This window comes from Camellia sinensis, chromosome 6, assembly GCF_055761805.1.
Source record: "Camellia sinensis isolate YWXY chromosome 6, ASM5576180v1, whole genome shotgun sequence".
Lineage (NCBI taxonomy): Eukaryota > Viridiplantae > Streptophyta > Magnoliopsida > Ericales > Theaceae > Camellia > Camellia sinensis.
In genome coordinates this window covers 100,476,859-100,496,768 of record NC_138966.1, presented here as the reverse complement: position 1 = coordinate 100,496,768, position 19,910 = coordinate 100,476,859, and the positions used below count along the sequence as shown (strand labels likewise).

The following is a 19,910-nucleotide window of genomic DNA, read 5'->3' as shown; positions in this document are numbered from 1 at the left end:
AATTTACTATGTGAAGCATACAAGTATAGACTATGCCATTCATTTTGGAACAATTTGATATCATGCATTTTGAAAGAGTTTTGACGATGTACAACCCAAATAAATTGAGTTTACAAGCATGAAAAATCAACATCATTCCAAATTAAGCGACACAACCTCCATCCACTGGCATTCATAGAGTTATATCACATAAGCAACTAGCCTCATGGTAGAATGCTAGACATAGTAAGAAAAACACACACACACGGGATGCTAAAGCATAAAAACTCACATGTTTGACATCCCACGAACAAGCTGCAAAACAAAGTCAGTAAAATATGCATGATCCTATATACAAAATCCTAATGCAATTCACTCATGAGATGCAACTAAAGATTCGGCTTCTAAAATATGATATGTGAATCATCTCAAGAACATGAGGTAGCGCACATAATCACATAGGAATTGATTAAATCCACAAATGCAAACTTAGCCGAATCAAGATGCATGAAACATGGATGCAAAGCATAACTATGATGAAAAATAAATATGATGTTTATGTACAAATAAAGAAAGCAAGTAAAAGAACGGGATGGAAAGAAGCGGGGCGGGGAATTATTACAACATTTTAAAGAATAATTACAAACCGAATTAGAGAGGGATGAGGAGAATATTACAACAAAATAAAAACCTCACAATACACTCAAAATAAAATAAATAAATAAAATAAAAGCTTCATGTTCTTTAGAACCGCCGGCGGAAATTGGTCAATATTGGGAGATTACGCCATCTTGTTCGGAAGAAGCTAACCGACCGGCCAAATAGGCCGGCCGGCGAATTAGGCCAAGCAAAACCTGTCTTGTTGCAAAACCAAGAAAAGGAACAAACAAAAAATATGTAGGTGACTCAACTAACCACTACCGGTTAGATTAAAAAAAGAAAATAAATATAAAATAAAATAATAAAAAAAAGTGCAAACTCACAACATAAACCTAAAGCAATAAAACAAATATAAGATGGAACATGCAAAATTACAACAAAACTAATATGAGACTAATACACGAAAAAAATAAAATAAATATGAGGTAAAACATGCAAAATTACAACAAAACTAATATGAAATTAAAGTATGCGAATAAAAATAAATAAATAAATAATTATGAGCTAAACAAACCACTAGGATTATAACAACACACTATGAAATATAAAGTAAGAAAATAAATATGAGATAAACAAACCACTTGGATTATAACAAAACACAACGAAATAAGAAGCAAGAATATAAATATAAGATATAAAATATAAGAAAATGAAAGATTAAAAAATTCACCTTCTAAAGAAAGATTGAACTTCTTGATTTCCAAACTTTCTCTTGATCACCCTCAAGTGTAGGAAGTGTGTTCTCAAATCCTCAATTCGAAATTATGGAGTTTATGGAGTTTGTGGTATGGGAAGTGGCTAACTCTCTAGTTTTCCTCACTTTCAATCACTAAACATTCTTCCTTATGATCGAGGCGATTGATCTTTGGCTATATCAGAATTTTTGGAGTGGTTTTGGTGTATGGAAATGAGGAATTTCAGTAGCTATGGAAGGTATGGGGTGTATATGGAAGATAGGAATATTTTTGGCTCAAAAACTCAAATTCTCTCTCTTTTTTCACTCTTTTCTCACTCCTTTCTCTTCAATTTCGTGGTCCTCTCCCTCTATTACAATATGATCATTCTATATAGGCAATGAGGGAGAGTAAAGGTCAAAAATAAGGTGGGAGACAAGGTGGGAGACAAGAATGTGATAGGAGGGCAAATTTTCAAGGTGGTTGCATGGGATACTCCTTTATGGATGCAAACAAAATATCTTTTTGACTATGGAGGATGATTAGGTATAATGGAGGATGAGTGGATGCACTTGAATGGCTCAAAAAATGGGTAAATGGGTTGTCCCAACCGAACCAAAACCAAGAAAAATGGGCTATTGTTGTTTTGGGTCGAATCAACAAAATCTGCTTTTAAGCCCAACTTCAAATGGGCATATCTCCCCCATATGGACTTAGTTTTAGGCAGTTCTTTAGTCCAAATTGAAGCCCCAGAAGTCTACTTTCCAATGGTAGTGGCATCACATTTAAATTCCAAGTGTACAAACAGATATGCCTAATTTAGTGAAGGCTGTCTCGGGCTGGATCAACAAAATCTGCTCTTAAGCTCAACTTCAAATGGGCATATCTCCCTTATTTGGACTTGGTCTAAGGTGGTTCTTGGGTCTAAATTGAAGCCCCAGAAGTCTACTTTCTAATGGTGGTAGCCTCACATTTAAATTCTAAGTGTACAAACAGAAATGCCTAATTTAGTGAAGACTGCTCATTTCCTTCTTAATGATTTGATACTCATCCTTTTCCTAAACCAGCTTTCTTTCATCCCCTCCTATTTCCTTCAACTCCAAACCTATAAAGAAGATATTTTTAAATATTTTTCAAAAATTTCACCTCCCTTCCATTTATTTCCACTTTGTCCTTACTCGGTTTACTGAAAAGTGCAATATTTTAATCGAAATGGAAGCCTCGGGACATCGTAGAAACATTTTTAAAAAAAACATATTTTGAAAAGAGGGTTTTAAGGTCTAAAATAGTTTGGCCAAAAAAATGGGTGAAGGTTGGGATTAAAACTTAAATTCCATCTTTCTTACTGAGAAACACATTCTAATTGTCATCATCGGGTAATCAAAAGAAAGCGCCCGAGTCTTAGGGCCGGTCAAAATGGGGTGTCTACAGTTACCCCTCTTTGACAGAGCTCAAAGTCATTTCATGACGTGAGTGAATGTCAAAGCCCAAAGACGACCCTTTTGACAAGGCCGTATGACTTGGGCAAACAAACAAGATGCAATGCAAGTGGTTGAACCCGAAGGTTGCCTACGTATCCTTTTACAAGGAATCAAACCAGCGTAGTTCAGGGGCAGAATGGAAGTGACATGCTCAAAATGCAGTTTGAAGGTTGGACTTACACGCTTTGCGAAGCCAGTTGTTTGAAAATTCATGATTATGCAATGCAATACCATGCCATGGAGTGATGATAAAGATATGAAGATGACAACAATGAAGAGGCAAGCTTCGTGCAAATGATATGAAATATAACAGGGGATGCATTGCATTAAATGTGCCACAAGATCACATGCAAATGTGTCACGGAGAAAGGGAAGGTTTTAACCATGGAGAACAACAATGGTGTAACCAACAGGCATACCTAACCGTATTTAATACAGAAAGGGGGAAGGTTTTAACCAGAGAAAATGGCAATGGTGTAACCAACAGGCGTATCTCAACGTATTTCATACGAAGAGAGGGAAGGTTTTAACCAATGAGAATGACAATGGTATAACCAACAGGCGTATCTCAACGTATTTTATACGGAGAGAGGGAAGGTTTTAACCAGAGAAAATGGCAATGGTGTAACCAACAGGCGTATCTCAACGTATTTTATACGAAGAGAGGGAAGGTTTTAACCAATGAGAATGACAATGGTATAACCAACAGGCGTATCTCAACGTATTTTATACGGAGAGAGGGAAGGTTTTAACCAGAGAAAATGGCAATGGTGTAACCAACAGGCGTATCTCAACGTATTTATACGGAGAGAGGGAAGGTTTTAACCAGAGAAAATGGCAATGGTGTAACCAACAGGCGTATCTCAACGTATTTTATACGAAGAGAGGGAAGGTTTTAACCAATGAGAATGACAATGGTGTAACCAACAGGCGTATCTCAACGTATTTATACGGAGAGAGGAAAGGTTTTAACCAGAGAAAATGGCAATGGTGTAACCAACAGGCGTATCTCAACGTATTTTATACGAAGAGAGGGAAGGTTTTAACCAATGAGAATGACAATGGTGTAACCAACAGGCGTATCTCAACGTATTTATACGAAGAGAGGGAAGGTTTTAACCAGAGAAAATGGCAATGGTGTAACCAACAGGCGTATCTCAACGTATTTTATACGAAGAGAGGGAAGGTTTTAACCAATGAAAATGACAATGGTGTAACCAACAGGCGTATCTCAACGTATTTTATACGAAGAGAGGGAAGGTTTTAACCAATGAGAATGACAATGGTGTAACCAACAGGCGTATCTCAACGTATTTTATACGGAGAGAGCGAAGGTTTTAACCAAGTAGAAAATGACAATGGTGTAACCAACAGGCGTATCTCAACGTATTTTATACGAAGAGAGGGAAGGTTACGAGAATGATAATGGTGTAACCAACAGGCGTACCTAACCGTATTTTATACGGAGAGGGGGAAGGTTTTAACCAAGTGAAAAATGACAATGGTGTAACCAACAGGCGTATCTCAACGTATTTTATACAGAGAGAGGGGAGGTTTTAACCAGAGAAAATGACAATGGTGTAACCAACAGGCGTATCTCAACGTATTTTATACGAAGAGAGGGAAGGTTTTAACCAATGAGAATGATAATGGTGTAACCAACAGGCGTATCTCAACGTATTTTATACGAAGAGAGGGAAGGTTTTAACCAACGAGAATGACAATGGTATAACCAACAGGCGTATCTCAACGTATTTTATACGGAGAGAGGTAAGGTTTTAACCAGAGAAAATGGCAATGGTGTAACCAACAGGCGTATCTCAACATATTTTATACGAAGAGAGGGAAGGTTTTAACCAATGAGAATGACAATGGTGTAACCAACAAGCGTACCTAACCGTATTTTATACGGAGAGAGGGGAAGGTTTTAACCAATGAGAATGACAATGGTGTAACCAACAGGCGTACCTAACCGTATTTATACGGAGAGGGGGAAGGTTTTAACCAATGAGAATGACAATGGTGTAACCAACAGGCGTATCTCAACGTATTTTATACGGAGAGAGGGAAGGTTTTAACCAAGTAGAAAATGACAATGGTGTAACCAACAGGCGTATCTCAACGTATTTTATACGAAGAGAGGGAAGGTTACGAGAATGATAATGGTGTAACCAACAGGCGTACCTAACCGTATTTTATACGGAGAGGGGGAAGGTTTTAACCAAGTGAAAAATGACAATGGTGTAACCAACAGGCGTATCTCAACGTATTTTATACGGAGAGAGGGGAGGTTTTAACCAGAGAAAATGACAATGGTGTAACCAACAGGCGTATCTCAACGTATTTTATACGAAGAGAGGGAAGGTTTTAACCAATGAGAATGATAATGGTGTAACCAACAGGCGTATCTCAACGTATTTTATACGACGAGAGGGAAGGTTTTAACCAACGAGAATGACAATGGTATAACCAACAGGCGTATCTCAACGTATTTTATACGGAGAGAGGGAAGGTTTTAACCAGAGAAAATGGCAATGGTGTAACCAACAGGCGTATCTCAACGTATTTTATACGAAGAGAGGGAAGGTTTTAACCAATGAGAATGACAATGGTGTAACCAACAAGCGTACCTAACCGTATTTTATACGGAGAGGGGGAAGGTTTTAACCAAGTAAACGTCACATCCTAACACGTTTCACGTGAAAGGAGTAAAGGTGGATTCGAAATCCAAACGCGTCTCATGCAAGTGGAAGAAGGTATGGTAGAATGACAAGGGGTAACCTCTACATGTAGAAGCCACCGATGCTGCTTTTCTTCCTGATCATATTCACAACTTTCCCTATTCTCCAACGGGGTGACAGACTAGGTTGGTTCAGTATCCAGAATTGAGGCGCATACACGCTACCTCAACCTATGGGGCTGCCATACAGATTTCAAGCCGGGGATACACCCCTGGGTATTTAAACCAGACTTTAGTCTCGGAAATTCCAAACCTTTTGCGTTCTAGGCATCGCCATTCGAACTCTAGTTTCCACCGTCGCAGTTGGTCTCCTAGGAACTCATTGCAATCACAGGCAGGTGGCTATACCAGACAATCTGAAGTCGTTCGGGCACGACAAACACCAAAGGAATTGCACCTTTAGAGGATTTAAGGTCTCCTAGACCAAGGGAGTGCACAAGATGGTGTAATGCGCAAGATTGTGCGATTAAATTGAAATTGTACAAGACAGTGCGATGCGCAAGATAGCGCAATTGAATTGGAATTGTGTGATAGATGCTATGAGATTATTGTACGATAGATGCACAGAATGAAAGAAGGAATTGTATGCTCGAACCAAATACCGTATACATATACTATGTACAGACAAAATACATACAAATACGACAATATACACAGACATGCATGTACGGTATACATACATAGATTCGGGGAATATTCTGTTTGCAGCCATCAACGGAAAGATACCGTTACTGAGAAGGCATATTCCGTTTGCTGACGTCAACGCACGTACGCAAAACACGCAAAAAAAAAGAAAGGAAAAATGCAAAATGCATAGACACAGGGGTTCGACCCTCTGATCTCAAGTTTGGCCTTCGAGTCCTCGACCACTGAGCCATGCCACTCTTGTGACAAAATATTCAAACAAATATATATATATAGGTATACGAGACATATATATACATAAGACCAAAACAAAACAAAAGAAACATTTGTTTGTGGGGTTCGAACCCCTGACCTTGGGCTCAGCCTTCCAGCCTTCAATCACTGAGCCAAACCACTAAACCTAAGCCACTTTTGTGACCAAAACGCTCAAACAAATATATATAATACATAGATATACAATATATACACATATATGTATAAATATACAATTCTCCCGCCTCTCTCTCTGTTTTTGTCTCACTCTTTCTTCCGTCATCTTCTTCGAGCGTTGTATCTAGCACACGATTTCAACAATCGCGGCGCCTGACCGACAGGCTATCCCATCTTGCCCCGATTGTCAATGATCGTCTCGAGCCTTCCGCCCTCTTTGTTTTCTTCTTTGGCTTCATCCTCTTCTTAAGTTGAGGCCTGCGAAAGAGAGAGGCAGAGCAAAAGCCTGCAAACTTTCTCTGCCACCACTCTGCAACCTCTTTCTTTTGCATTACTCTCCTTTGCCATGGCTTCTTCACACGGTTCTCTCACTCTTTTTCCAGACCTGAACGAGTCCACGATAGAGATGACCGAGTCTGACTCTCCTGAACCTCAACCACGAGCTCCTCCTCCTTCCCCTGTTTTTAACTTTCCAGCGATGTCAGTTGAACAAATCATGGCGGCACAGTCTGACATCGAAGCAAACTCGTATACGCTGAGGTCATGTGTGGAGACCGTAACAGCGGTCTCCAACTTGTCCCGTCGACTGCAGAACAGGATGTGTGAGGTACATCGGTTAAATGCACAACTCTCCCTCCTCCAACGTATGTACAAAGACGCTCGGGTAGAAATTGGTGTGCTGAAAAAGCAGAACAAAGAATTGAAACGGTTGACGACCTCCGTGACTCGATTCGGAGTTTCTTCGCACAACCAATTTGATGGCCGGCGGGGAATAATCTCCTTTGGAAACTCTGCCAAGGTCGAGGCAGAGTCTTCAAAAGCTTCGAAGGAGTAAAGATGAAGCGAGGCAGCTGACGGTAAAGTCAGGCAACGAAGTTGTGTGCAAATGAAGCCGGTTGCAATCTTCGCCGCCGGGTTACTGCCGGAAAACTGAGAAAATGCTACTCTCTCTTTTTTTTTTGTTGTTGTTGTTTTTTTTTTTTTTTTTTTTTTTTGTGTTTTGTTTTTGTTTTGTTTTGTGTCTCTGTGATCGAGGATGTCCTCCCCTGACTGCAAAAATCAGTTTAATTTTTGCACATCGATGGCGTAACTGGCATATCACTTTGAACTTGAAAACATTTTTGTTTGATTGAATTTGAGAGTGATTGAATTTTGAACTCTGAATTGAACATTGATTCTATACTGACCTGAATCAAAGAATGACTTAATGAAAGAAAAACGAAGCAAAAAAAAAAAAAAAAAAAAAAATCCAAACACACTTATATACACTGACTGGTATGAATACACCGACTGGTATAAATATACTGACTGGTATGAAAGGAACACCCTTATATACACTGACTGGTATGAATACCCTGATTGGATGAATACACACTTATATATACTGAATAGTTGACTCGAGTGGTGGAGAAGACAGAATCTCCGACTCGACTATGCCCCTAGTTCATTGCCTTGACCCCTTTTTTTTGTCACTTGATTTTTTGTAAACATGTTTTGATCAACATGAGAGTTAGATTAGCATACTTATTCCATTTTCTGTTTCAAATCATGTAAGCTAAACTGTGAGCACTGAAAATTTTCCCTTTTCAAATCCAAAGAATGGTCCAAGTTTTGCAAAAATGGAACAATTTTTGAGAAAAATTAGTCAGCTTCATTCAAATTAATCAAAACCTATTTTTACAAATGGCCACTGCTCAACTAACATGGAATCAACCATTGGGGTGCATAGTCCCAAACCAGATAATCAAAGGTGATATCTGAACCAAGCCAACCGAACCAAGCCAATCCGAACCGAATGAAGTCGAGCAAAACTGGACCAGACTGAACCGAACCGCCAAATCGAATCGAACCGAACTGAACCAAGTTAAATCAAACCAATTGATCTGAGCAGAACAAAGATACACCAATCAAACACGAATAGGACAACCAAGTCGACTAAAGACACACCAAGCAAACATGGACGAGATGAATGAGTTGAAAAATTATTGGGGCCGAACTTCAAGATGAAGCTACCTACGTATCCCAAAGATAGGAATCAGGCCATCGTAGTTCCGGTTGGGGGTCACTCTGGTATTGACACTCTCCTTTTGTGCTCTAACTTTTGCCAAAGCCGCCCTTTCGGGTTTTCAACCTTGCGAGCTTTTCATTTTTTCATTTTTCTATTTTTTTCATTTTGTTCATTTCTTTTTTTTGTTTTTCATTATTTTTTGTTTTTTTGATTTTTTTTTCTGCTCTAAATTCTGCTTGGGTCGCCCTTCCAGGTTTTCAACCCAACGAGCCTCTCAAGGATGGTACTTTTATTTTAGCTTGTCCATGTTGATTGGGTGTGAAATCTCTAGGCCAATAACTGCTACACTTGACCAGTAGATATGATGATGTAGGGACTAGGCTAATTGGGTCTGAATTTGCCCCTAGTGTAATGGATAGGAACTCGACTGTCCTTCAATAATAAAATTCATTCTCTCAAATTCTGGGTTTTGCCTTTATGGGTGATCTTCATTGGGAAACGATTCAGTTTTAACTCTTTGATCACATCCAACCTTTTGCCCCTAGTTCAAGGACTGCTTCAAATCTTAAATCACATCCGACCTTCTTGCCCCTGGTTCAAGGGCTGTTTCCAATCTGAATCACAAGCCCTACATAGTTTTGGCTAAGGTTCACTCGGGTATTGACATTCTCATTTTACGCTCTAACTTTTGCCAAAGCCGCCCTTTCGGGTTTTCAACCTTGCGAGCTTTTCATTTTTCTTTTTATTTTTCCTTCTTTTTTTTTATTTATTTATTATTATTTTTTTTTTGTGCTCTAACTTTTGCCTAGGTCGCCCTTTCGGGTTTTCGGCCCAGCGAGCCTCTCAAGGGTGGTACCTTATTGCCCCTAGTTCAAGGGCTACCTCCATTTCAGCTATGCAAGCCTCATACTTTTGCCCCTAGTTCAAGGGCTGTTTCAAATCGATATCACATTCTCTACCCTGAGTTCAAGGTCTGTTTCCAATCTGGATCACATCATTGCCCCTAGTTCAAGGGCTATTTCCAATCTAAATCATATTCGACCTTATTGCCCCTAGTTGAAGGGTTGCCCCCATTTGAATCACATCATGGCCCCTAGTTCAAGGGCTATTTCCAATTCGGCTATGCAAGCCTTACACTTTGAATGATCATTGAATACTTCGAATCAAGGTTTGAAAGCTAAGGAGCTAAGGAGGTCGGACCATGAGTCAAGAGGGATCTTATGCTGTATAATCAATTCCAAGCATGTCTTCGTAGGACCACACAAAAACAGTTTTTGAAATCTTTTAACAAAGTGACTAATCACCCGTACTCTTACGAAGATAAGATAGAACCAATTTGGACCAAGCTAGGATCATTCTCAGTACCCACATTAACAAAAATGATTTTATTCATCAAAGGCTTAGCACACCTCTCTTCTTCTCAGTTGATCAAAATTTGCAAATCCCGAGGAAATTCTTCCTCTTTGTTTTTATCAGAGTTTTGGAAAATATTTTGAAAAACTTTGGTCAATGCAATGAATTAAGGCACAGAGAAGTAGGCAGACTCTATGGCATTTTATTTTTTTGTTTTTCTGTTTATTGAAAAGAGACTATGACTCAGCAATGACAACAGACTTTTGACAACATACTCAAAAGAAAATGACAAAGAGAACCTAGACAGAACAGAAATGTCTAGGTTAGCACTATCGAAATCAACAGACTCTGACTTATTAGGCTGACTCGAGCCTGACTCTAACTCTACAAACTTGGTGGAGTCAAACTTACACTCAATACTCAATTCAGAACTCAGAATAAAACCATTCTCAATTTTGCTAGTCAAAGTGTGGACCAGCCACAACATTCAAAATAAATTGCTAGTCAAAGTGTGGGCCAGCCACAACATTCAAAATAAAGCTCATGCAATCAACAGGTGGTCACTCCCCAATCACAGAGATGGTCGACTTTGTGGGATATCGGCATTTTTTTTTTTTAACAAATTTTTTTTTGTTTTTTTTTTATTTTATGTTTTTGTTATTTTTTTTGTTTTTGAAGTAATGGTGCTAAACTGAATAGCCTGAGCCACTCATTCGAATTTGAGAACCCCTGTATAGATCCAATACATTACACATAAAGCAGGAAAGAGAACAAACACCCCTAAAGAGGGTAGGGTTATCCTGTCCTAGCTTGGAATGATCTAGGGTTTCACTATTTACACAAGCGGTATCATACATCCTAGAAATGGGAAAGCATCCTGTCCTAATTTGAAAGGTACTATAGCTCACTATATGTACAAGGTTGGCTCTATTTTACGGGTTGAAGCCAAGGTGACGTTACCAAAGAGTCCTTTGGGTCATAACCAATAAAGATCCCAGGAAATCAGAAGAGTCAAATAGCCTCTCTTCGGAGTCTGAGAACCTTAGATAGCAAAGCTAGATAGCAGGGCTACATAGCAAAGCTACCCTTTTGACAAATCTCAAAAGGTTACAACACAAGGCCTCTAAAGTATCGTAAAAATAGGTGTAGTGTCACAAAAAGCTTACCTGTGCTCCCACCAGTATCTGGGCAACACAAGGACTTGAAGTGCACCAATGAATGCAATGCAATGAACATATAATTGAAAATAAAGGTCATATCATGGAGTTCGAGTCAAGGTTTCATAAAATCCCCAGCGGAGTCGCCAGAAACTGTAACATGCCCGGGGGGTACCCGCGCGCGTTAAACAGTTCGGACCCCCGAGATCTCTTTGATCTATTCTCATGAGTGCAGTGTGAAACCCAGATGAGAGTCCGGGTTTGGCAACTTTTATTGAAAATTCATTTTATTGCAATTTTGTCAAAAATGGACTGCGTCATCAGATCTCAGAGTCGCCACCTAATATTTATTTTGGGAAAATTAGGAAACCCATGACTCGTGCCAAGGCCACTGTTCGTCGTAACCAAGGATGCTTGGCTCGGAACCTTAGGTATGAGAGGGGAAGGTCAATAATGAGCACCCCCGCCCACCCGATCAAAGATCGGCCTTTACTAACCATGATATGAATTTTATTTTATTTATATGTTCATGTTCTGATTAGTTAATAAATCCTAAAATTTACTATGTGAAGCATACAAGTATAGACTATGCCATTCATTTTGGAACAATTTGATATCATGCATTTTGAAAGAGTTTTGACGATGTACAACCCAAATAAATTGAGTTTACAAGCATGAAAAATCAACATCATTCCAAATTAAGCGACACAACCTCCATCCACTGGCATTCATAGAGTTATATCACATAAGCAACTAGCCTCATGGTAGAATGCTAGACATAGTAAGAAAAACACACACACACGGGATGCTAAAGCATAAAAACTCACATGTTTGACGTCCCACGAACAAGCTGCAAAACAAAGTCAGTAAAATATGCATGATCCTATATACAAAATCCTAATGCAATTCACTCATGAGATGCAACTAAAGATTCGGCTTCTAAAATATGATATGTGAATCATCTCAAGAACATGAGGTAGCGCACATAATCACATAGGAATTGATTAAATCCACAAATGCAAACTTAGCCGAATCAAGATGCATGAAACATGGATGCAAAGCATAACTATGATGAAAAATAAATATGATGTTTATGTACAAATAAAGAAAGCAAGTAAAAGAACGGGATGGAAAGAAGCGGGGCGGGGAATTATTACAACATTTTAAAGAATAATTACAAACCGAATTAGAGAGGGATGAGGAGAATATTACAACAAAATAAAAACCTCACAATACACTCAAAATAAAATAAATAAATAAAATAAAAGCTTCATGTTCTTTAGAACCGCCGGCGGAAATTGGTCAATATTGGGAGATTACGCCATCTTGTTCGGAAGAAGCTAACCGACCGGCCAAATAGGCCGGCCGGCGAATTAGGCCAAGCAAAACCTGTCTTGTTGCAAAACCAAGAAAAGGAACAAACAAAAAATATGTAGGTGACTCAACTAACCACTACCGGTTAGATTAAAAAAAGAAAATAAATATAAAATAAAATAAAATAAAAAAGTGCAAACTCACAACATAAACCTAAAGCAATAAAACAAATATAAGATGGAACATGCAAAATTACAACAAAACTAATATGAGACTAATACACGAAAAAAATAAAATAAATATGAGGTAAAACATGCAAAATTACAACAAAACTAATATGAAATTAAAGTATGCGAATAAAAATAAATAAATAAATAATTATGAGCTAAACAAACCACTAGGATTATAACAACACACTATGAAATATAAAGTAAGAAAATAAATATGAGATAAACAAACCACTTGGATTATAACAAAACACAACGAAATAAGAAGCAAGAATATAAATATAAGATATAAAATATAAGAAAATGAAAGATTAAAAAATTCACCTTCTAAAGAAAGATTGAACTTCTTGATTTCCAAACTTTCTCTTGATCACCCTCAAGTGTAGGAAGTGTGTTCTCAAATCCTCAATTCGAAATTATGGAGTTTATGGAGTTTGTGGTATGGGAAGTGGCTAACTCTCTAGTTTTCCTCACTTTCAATCACTAAACATTCTTCCTTATGATCGAGGCGATTGATCTTTGGCTATATCAGAATTTTTGGAGTGGTTTTGGTGTATGGAAATGAGGAATTTCAGTAGCTATGGAAGGTATGGGGTGTATATGGAAGATAGGAATATTTTTGGCTCAAAAACTCAAATTCTCTCTCTTTTTTCACTCTTTTCTCACTCCTTTCTCTTCAATTTCGTGGTCCTCTCCCTCTCTTACAATATGATCATTCTATATAGGCAATGAGGGAGAGTAAAGGTCAAAAATAAGGTGGGAGACAAGGTGGGAGACAAGAATGTGATAGGAGGGCAAATTTTCAAGGTGGTTGCATGGGATACTCCTTTATGGATGCAAACAAAATATCTTTTTGACTATGGAGGATGATTAGGTATAATGGAGGATGAGTGGATGCACTTGAATGGCTCAAAAAATGGGTAAATGGGTTGTCCCAACCGAACCAAAACCAAGAAAAATGGGCTATTGTTGTTTTGGGTCAAATCAACAAAATCTGCTTTTAAGCCCAACTTCAAATGGGCATATCTCCCCCATATGGACTTAGTTTTAGGCAGTTATTTAGTCCCAATTGAAGCCCCAGAAGTCTACTTTCCAATGGTGGTGGCCTCACATTTAAATTCCAAGTGTACAAACAGATATGCCTAATTTAGTGAAGGCTGTCTCGGGCTGGATCAACAAAATCTGCTCTTAAGCTCAACTTCAAATGGGCATATCTCCCTTATTTGGACTTGGTCTAAGGTGGTTCTTGGGTCTAAATTGAAGCCCCAGAAGTCTACTTTCTAATGGTGGTAGCCTCACATTTAAATTCTAAGTGTACAAACAGAAATGCCTAATTTAGTGAAGACTGCTCATTTCCTTCTTAATGATTTGATACTCATCCTTTTCCTAAACCAGCTTTCTTTCATCCCCTCCTATTTCCTTCAACTCCAAACCTATAAAGAAGATATTTTTAAATATTTTTCAAAAATTTCACCTCCCTTCCATTTATTTCCACTTTGTCCTTACTCGGTTTACTGAAAAGTGCAATATTTTAATCGAAATGGAAGCCTCGGGACATCGTAGAAACATTTTTAAAAAAAACATATTTTGAAAAGAGGGTTTTAAGGTCTAAAATAGTTTGGCCAAAAAAATGGGTGAAGGTTGGGATTAAAACTTAAATTCCATCTTTCTTACTGAGAATTTTGTGAGAAACACATTCTAATTGTCATCATCGGGTAATCAAAAGAAAGCGCCCGAGTCTTAGGGCCGGTCAAAATGGGGTGTCTACAGTTGTGAATATCAATGTTTGAAATTGAATTTATTCTGTTGAGGTCCGAGCAAGAATCGAAGTAGACGTCCTCAACTTCCTCAAGATCTTGAACTCTTCGACTCCGACAATCTCATATTTCTTTGGTTTGCAATTTTGCTTCAAATCTCTACTCTCGAAATATATATATATATATATATATATATGTGCGTGTGTGTTATTGTGTTAAGCATTGAGTCACTGTTGATTTTAATTTGACAAATTTGGGGATTTTTGAGTGTGTTATAGATCAATAGAAGATGGAATAATAGCTGAGGGTTTGTTGACTGATGTTTCGTGGATTTTTCTTTCTCACTCGTTTTGCACGAGGTCTTTGATGAGAGTTAACTAACACTGCTGAATCTTTCATTAGAGGTAATAATAGGATCATCATCATCTCTTTCTCATTTGCCTTCTTAATCAATCTCTTGAAAAGTACACATTGCCTCAGCATATGTATCCTTCAATTTAGGCTATTAGGTTTTTGGCCATTCCATTGATGTCTTTTTTTTTTTGCATCTCCCTGCTTAGTTGTTTCAATGTGAAATTTGCATGGTTTGTCTGTTGGTTGTTTACTTCTTTGGATTTCTGGAGTTAAATAAGAATGTACCTTGACTTTGCAGATACGATAAGAAAAAAATGAGTACATTGGACGTAGCTAGAGCAGAGCTTGGCCTTGCGGTTCTGTATTTGAACAAAGCCGAAGCCAGGGACAAGATATGCAGGGCAATACAATATGGTTCAAAATACTTGAGTAACCGGGAGCCTGGCACAGCCCAAAATGTTGACAAATCAACTAGCTTGGCACGGAAAGTGTTCCGTCTTTTCAAGGTCAGGCTTAATTGCATCTTTTGGTAATAAAATTGTCTTTTTCACTCATCTTCTCTGGTCTCGTAGTTAAGTACCTTTAAATTGTGGAGAATTTTTTTTTTTCTATATTTATTCTTGCTTAACGTCCATTTATTTGGTGTATAAGGGTAACTGTTTTGTTATTCATGCTGTGAAATGACAGCTGACCTCAAAAGGTTAGATGAAGAATTTTTTGGGAAAATCAGTAGGGAAAAAAATAATTCTGATTTGAATTCATATCTGTATGGCACTTTTATTCTTGGGCTTATCTTGGGTTTGTTATTTATGCAGTTTGTCAATGATCTGCACGTGCTCATTAGTCCAACTTCTCCTGGGACACCCTTTCCCCTTGTTTTGCTGGGAAAGGTACAAAATGGTTTGCTGACTGAATGTTTTTCTAATTAATTTACACATGATTTACTTTTTTGTCATTTTCTTACCACTTTGCTTTTTTCTCAGTCCAAAAATGCACTGTTGTCTACTTTCTTGTTTCTGGATCAAATTGTCTGGCTCAGTAGGACAGGCATTTATAAGGTATGGAATGAACTTTCTCCTTATACGGTCTCATTTTCTTCACTGATTTCAAAGAGGAATACTCACAAGATGGAGCTTGGGTACTTTGTTGATTATATTTAGAACAAAGAACGTGCAGAGCTAATTGGCAGGATCTCTCTTTACTGTTGGATGGGTTCCTCAATCTGCACTACCTTGGTTGAGGTTTGCCACTTTCTTCTCAGTGTATTTTGACTAATCTATTTTCACTTTTCCTGTCCTGGAAGTATTGCTGGCTTTGAGTAAAAGCATCTTGTTTTGGGAGATCTCATAATTGATCAGATGCAAATTAATTATAATTTGGTACACTTTTTTACTATTTTTTGCCCTCTTTAGCTTGGCATTATTTGTGGTCAAGCTATATAGGAGGCCTACTGCATCAATGAGATTAGTCTGAGATTTCAGATCCATCATCTATATTTAATCATGAGATTAAATATAGTCGAAGATGTTTTATTAGATCTATATTTAATCATTTCTAATTTTCCTAATGTAGTCGAAAATGTTTTATTATATCAAATATGTTGGGCTCAGTAATGAAACGCCATATGGTGTCATGAAGTTTCTTCACACTGCCAAATGTGGGCCTAGTTTTCCCTAAGATAGTATCTTTACAGGTATTATATGGTCAATTCTAGGTCAGAAATTAGCAACCCATCATTGTTGTGTGTGTGCATGTGCTATCTGCAAATTCAATGTTTCTAGTTGATTTCTATGCTCATACATTGTGAGCAACTTGACTTCACCAGTGATTTTCATCATCTCAAACTTATATTAGTTTTGTGTGTGAAGCATAGCTGGCTTACAGTTTGCTGCAAACCCCAAATTTGATGAGTTAGGGATGCTTGAGTTTATGTTTTATGCCTTTTCTGGACGAGCATTAGTTTATATGTTTTGTATTCAACATACTGTATATCTTTCTATAACCTGCTTATGGCCAAGCCCTTTATATAGAACATGGATAACAAAGTTGGGACGGGTCATGAAATTATAGTGCAACATTTTCATGAAATTAATACATGTGCTTTATTTTATTTTTATAATTTCGTTAGGTCTTTATCTGGATTTGTTTCCCATGCAGTATGCAACATGTGCTGTAGAGCAAACCCAAACTGTTACAAGGCAGTCATCTTTTTTTTTTTTTTTGAGCAGCAAAGAAAATCTTTATTGATGACGAAATCTTTTTTTTTCAAAAATCTTTTTTGTTGCATTTTTTTATCAGGTATATGTTTTTTTTGTTGCATTTTTTTATCTCACCTATATAAATCATTTTAGCTTTGGAACATATTAGAGGCCAGAAAACTTATAATTCATTCATCAATATATCCTTGAGGGCAAAGAGTCATGCTGGAATGTACTTTTTTATTAGATGTAATGTAAGGCATGCTTGCAATATGATAAATTGTAATTGAAATTTTGATTGTTCATAATTACCTATGCTTATATTAAAGGGCTTGAGTGGAGTGTTCTGGTGTTCCTTCTAAATGAAGAAAAAAAAAATTAAAATTGTCCCTTTTTATTGTTAGTGTTTTTCCGGATTTATTATTCGACGGCCATGGTTAAGTCAGTTTGAGTTTTCACTTGTAGGAGAAGCACACTCAATGAAAGTAGAGAAGATTTTGTGCAAGGATAAATCAGAGTACCAAGAAATCCTGGTTTTTGAGGTTCAGCATTTTCATCTCCTAGTAGTAGATTGTCTTTGTAGTGATGACTTGCTTTCTGTTTTTCTGCCATTTATTGTCTTATTTATGAATTTCCTGCTGATACTGGTTCTTTTATTTGCAGTCCTCAACATATGGGAAAGTTCTTGTGCTTGATGTCATTGTTCAGTTGACTGAGAAAGATGAATGTGTCTATCAGGAGATGATAACTTATCTTCCCCTTTGTTCAATTCAATCCCCCAAAAACCAAAACTGTAATTTTCATAAATCATGGGTTCCATAGTTCATGATGAGTTTACTGTTTCTATTTTTATTCAAACTTAATTTCAAATGACATATAGCTATACTTAGATTATTGAAATTATAATGCAATTAAGTGTGAGGAACCTTTTGAATCCATAGCAGCTTCTTTTTTTCTTTTCTTTTATTTTAGTTGAACTTTAATAGGCATACGTACTTAGAGATACATTTGAAGTTAAATGTCCAACTACACATGATTGTTATGGTGAAAAAAATATACTCTCTTTGATTATCAATCTACCAAGAGGTTTGAGGTTTGAGGAGTACTGTGGAAGTGTGACGAGACTTCTTCCTTAGGGATTGTTGTCGAGGAACAGGGTCTATAGGTGCCCATATTCCCCACTGTTTGGCTTTGAGGATCCTCGTGTGCAACTGCATATTGCTGATGGTATGTGGAAAAGATGTTCTAATTATTTTTTACATGCAGTTTAGTGAATATGTGCATCTGAAATCTTATTATCCATTTTATATGGATCCATTAATCTAGGTTATTAATAATTTTACGTAATTAACGCCCCTAATTGTATAGCTGATTATATAGCTAGACTTTCTTGTTGATCTTCTTTTCATTTTTGTGGCAGCTGTTGAATTTTTACGGAATGTACCTAAAGGAAAGTATGATGCAATTATTGTTGATTCATCAGACCCTGCAGGTATGTTTGTAATTCAAACTTTCTACCTGTTTTCTGTTTTCCTATTTATTTGCCTGTGTTACAGTGCTTTTCAGAATGTTACTTAACAAATGCTTCATGATCTCAAACAATGCGGAAAAAAAAAAAAAAAAAAAAAAAAAAAAAAAAAATTGATTGACAGTTGTCTTAGTTTTTCTTTTATATTTCTAGTCCTTGAAATTTAGGACCATATGTATTCACAATATGGAAGGTTATCTGAGTTTTCTCTTGATTTTTCTGCTATTTGGAATATAGGCACATGATTATGCATATGGGTAGATGTTATATAATTTCGAACGCCATGATTAAGTGATCCCATAGTTAAGGCTGTAGTTGCTTTCAAGGTAATTGAAACTCTTGTTGCAAATCACTGATCTGCCATAGAGAGAGGTCACTGGCATAGTTTTATTTTGATTATTTCAAGCTAAACTAACACATTGGAGTGCATTAAATTTTCAAGTCAAGTTTGATTTATGTTTTCGCAGATTTTGTTGAGGGAATAGTTGATATGATCGAGCGGTTGATGTTGGGAGCCAAATATTATGTTGCACTTTTTTTTTTTTTTTTTTTTGAAGACTTGAATTTTTTAGTATAGTGTATTTAAGGATGGTTAATGGATATTATAAATTTAATTAATTTGTTAATTTTGTTATTTTCATTTCCAAAAAATTGTTTGGTGGTTGTAATTGATTTTTTTGTTGTAGCAAATCCATATATGATTTTTTTTTAATAAATAATTATTTGCGACAGTGAAACTATGGTCGCTAAAAGTGCTTTTAATTTTTTAAATTTTTTTGCGACGGCAACATGGTTGTCGCAAAAAGTAGTTTGGGCGGTCACAAATTATTTGCGACCGTTGTTTTGCCGCCGCAAAAAGTATTTGCCACCCCCACATTTGCGTCCCTCATGTGCGGTCGCATAGGCCGTCGCAAAAAGTCTTTTGCGACTGTATTTTTATTATTTGCGACGGCATGTGAAGGTCGCAAAAAGTGTTTTTTTTAGTAGTGACTCCAAAGACTCCCAAAACAAAAATAAAGATATTAAACACACCTTCCAATATATTAAAACACCCAAGTGTTACAGCCTTTTTGGCCTTTTTGACTTTTATGAAAGAAAAAATAAAATGATTAAGATTTGGATGTAACATTTTGTCATTGACTTTTTAACTTATTTTATCTTTTTATGACTAAAATAGCCTGAAAGTAACATCCCAGACATAGCCTAAGGATAGTATAACCCGAACAATCTAAGTCTAATTCATTGAGGGCTTAAATTAAATTTACAATGATGTGCACAAGATTCTTGGGTAAACTATCAATAGACCTTAATAATTGGACTTCATTTTATCAAGTTCTATTGAAACTAATTTCTAATAAAATTATCACTAAACATAAATTTTTGTGATGATTTTTTTACATATGTCG

The 19,910-nt window shown here is 36.9% G+C and overlaps 1 protein-coding gene and 1 long non-coding RNA gene across 3 annotated transcripts; one reads left to right on the top strand and one right to left on the bottom strand.

The window, feature by feature from the left end:
- Window positions 1–572: 572 nt before the first annotated feature.
- Window positions 573–13,638, bottom strand: LOC145792795 (uncharacterized). Its single transcript, XR_014332699.1, has 2 exons — window positions 1,310–13,638; window positions 573–833 (listed from the first exon to the last, which is right to left on the bottom strand). It is a non-coding gene; the product is annotated as an uncharacterized LOC145792795 (long non-coding RNA).
- A 1,371-nt stretch (window positions 13,639–15,009) lies between these two features.
- Window positions 15,010–19,180, top strand: LOC114287204 (peroxisomal membrane protein 11C). 2 transcript variants are annotated; one of them, XM_082874317.1, is made up of 8 exons: window positions 15,011–15,284; window positions 15,594–15,668; window positions 15,762–15,836; window positions 15,939–16,019; window positions 17,442–17,518; window positions 17,640–17,769; window positions 18,397–18,468; window positions 18,972–19,180. In XM_082874317.1, the coding sequence occupies exons 1-5, from the start codon at window positions 15,093–15,095 to the stop codon at window positions 17,457–17,459; spliced, it is 441 nt and encodes a 146-aa protein (XP_082730443.1). In that variant the 5' UTR covers window positions 15,011–15,092; the 3' UTR covers window positions 17,460–17,518; window positions 17,640–17,769; window positions 18,397–18,468; window positions 18,972–19,180. The 2 variants fall into 2 exon arrangements, with proteins under 2 accessions (XP_082730444.1, XP_082730443.1); XM_082874318.1 differs by lacking the exon at window positions 17,640–17,769 and having other exon boundaries at window positions 15,010–15,284; window positions 18,972–19,173.
- The last annotated feature ends 730 nt before the right edge of the window (window positions 19,181–19,910 follow it).

What these genes read in the sequence shown, in the direction of transcription:
- LOC114287204 (XM_082874317.1), top strand. Translation starts at nt 15,093, where the DNA reads ATGAGTACATTGGACGTAGCTAGAGCAGAGCTTGGCCTTGCGGTTCTG. An exon ending in CCCTTGTTTTGCTGGGAAAG is followed by an intron (nt 15,669 to 15,761) that starts GTACAAAATGGT and finishes CTTTTTTCTCAG; the next exon opens with TCCAAAAATGCACTGTTGTC. An exon ending in GTAGGACAGGCATTTATAAG is followed by an intron (nt 15,837 to 15,938) that starts GTATGGAATGAA and finishes GATTATATTTAG; the next exon opens with AACAAAGAACGTGCAGAGCT.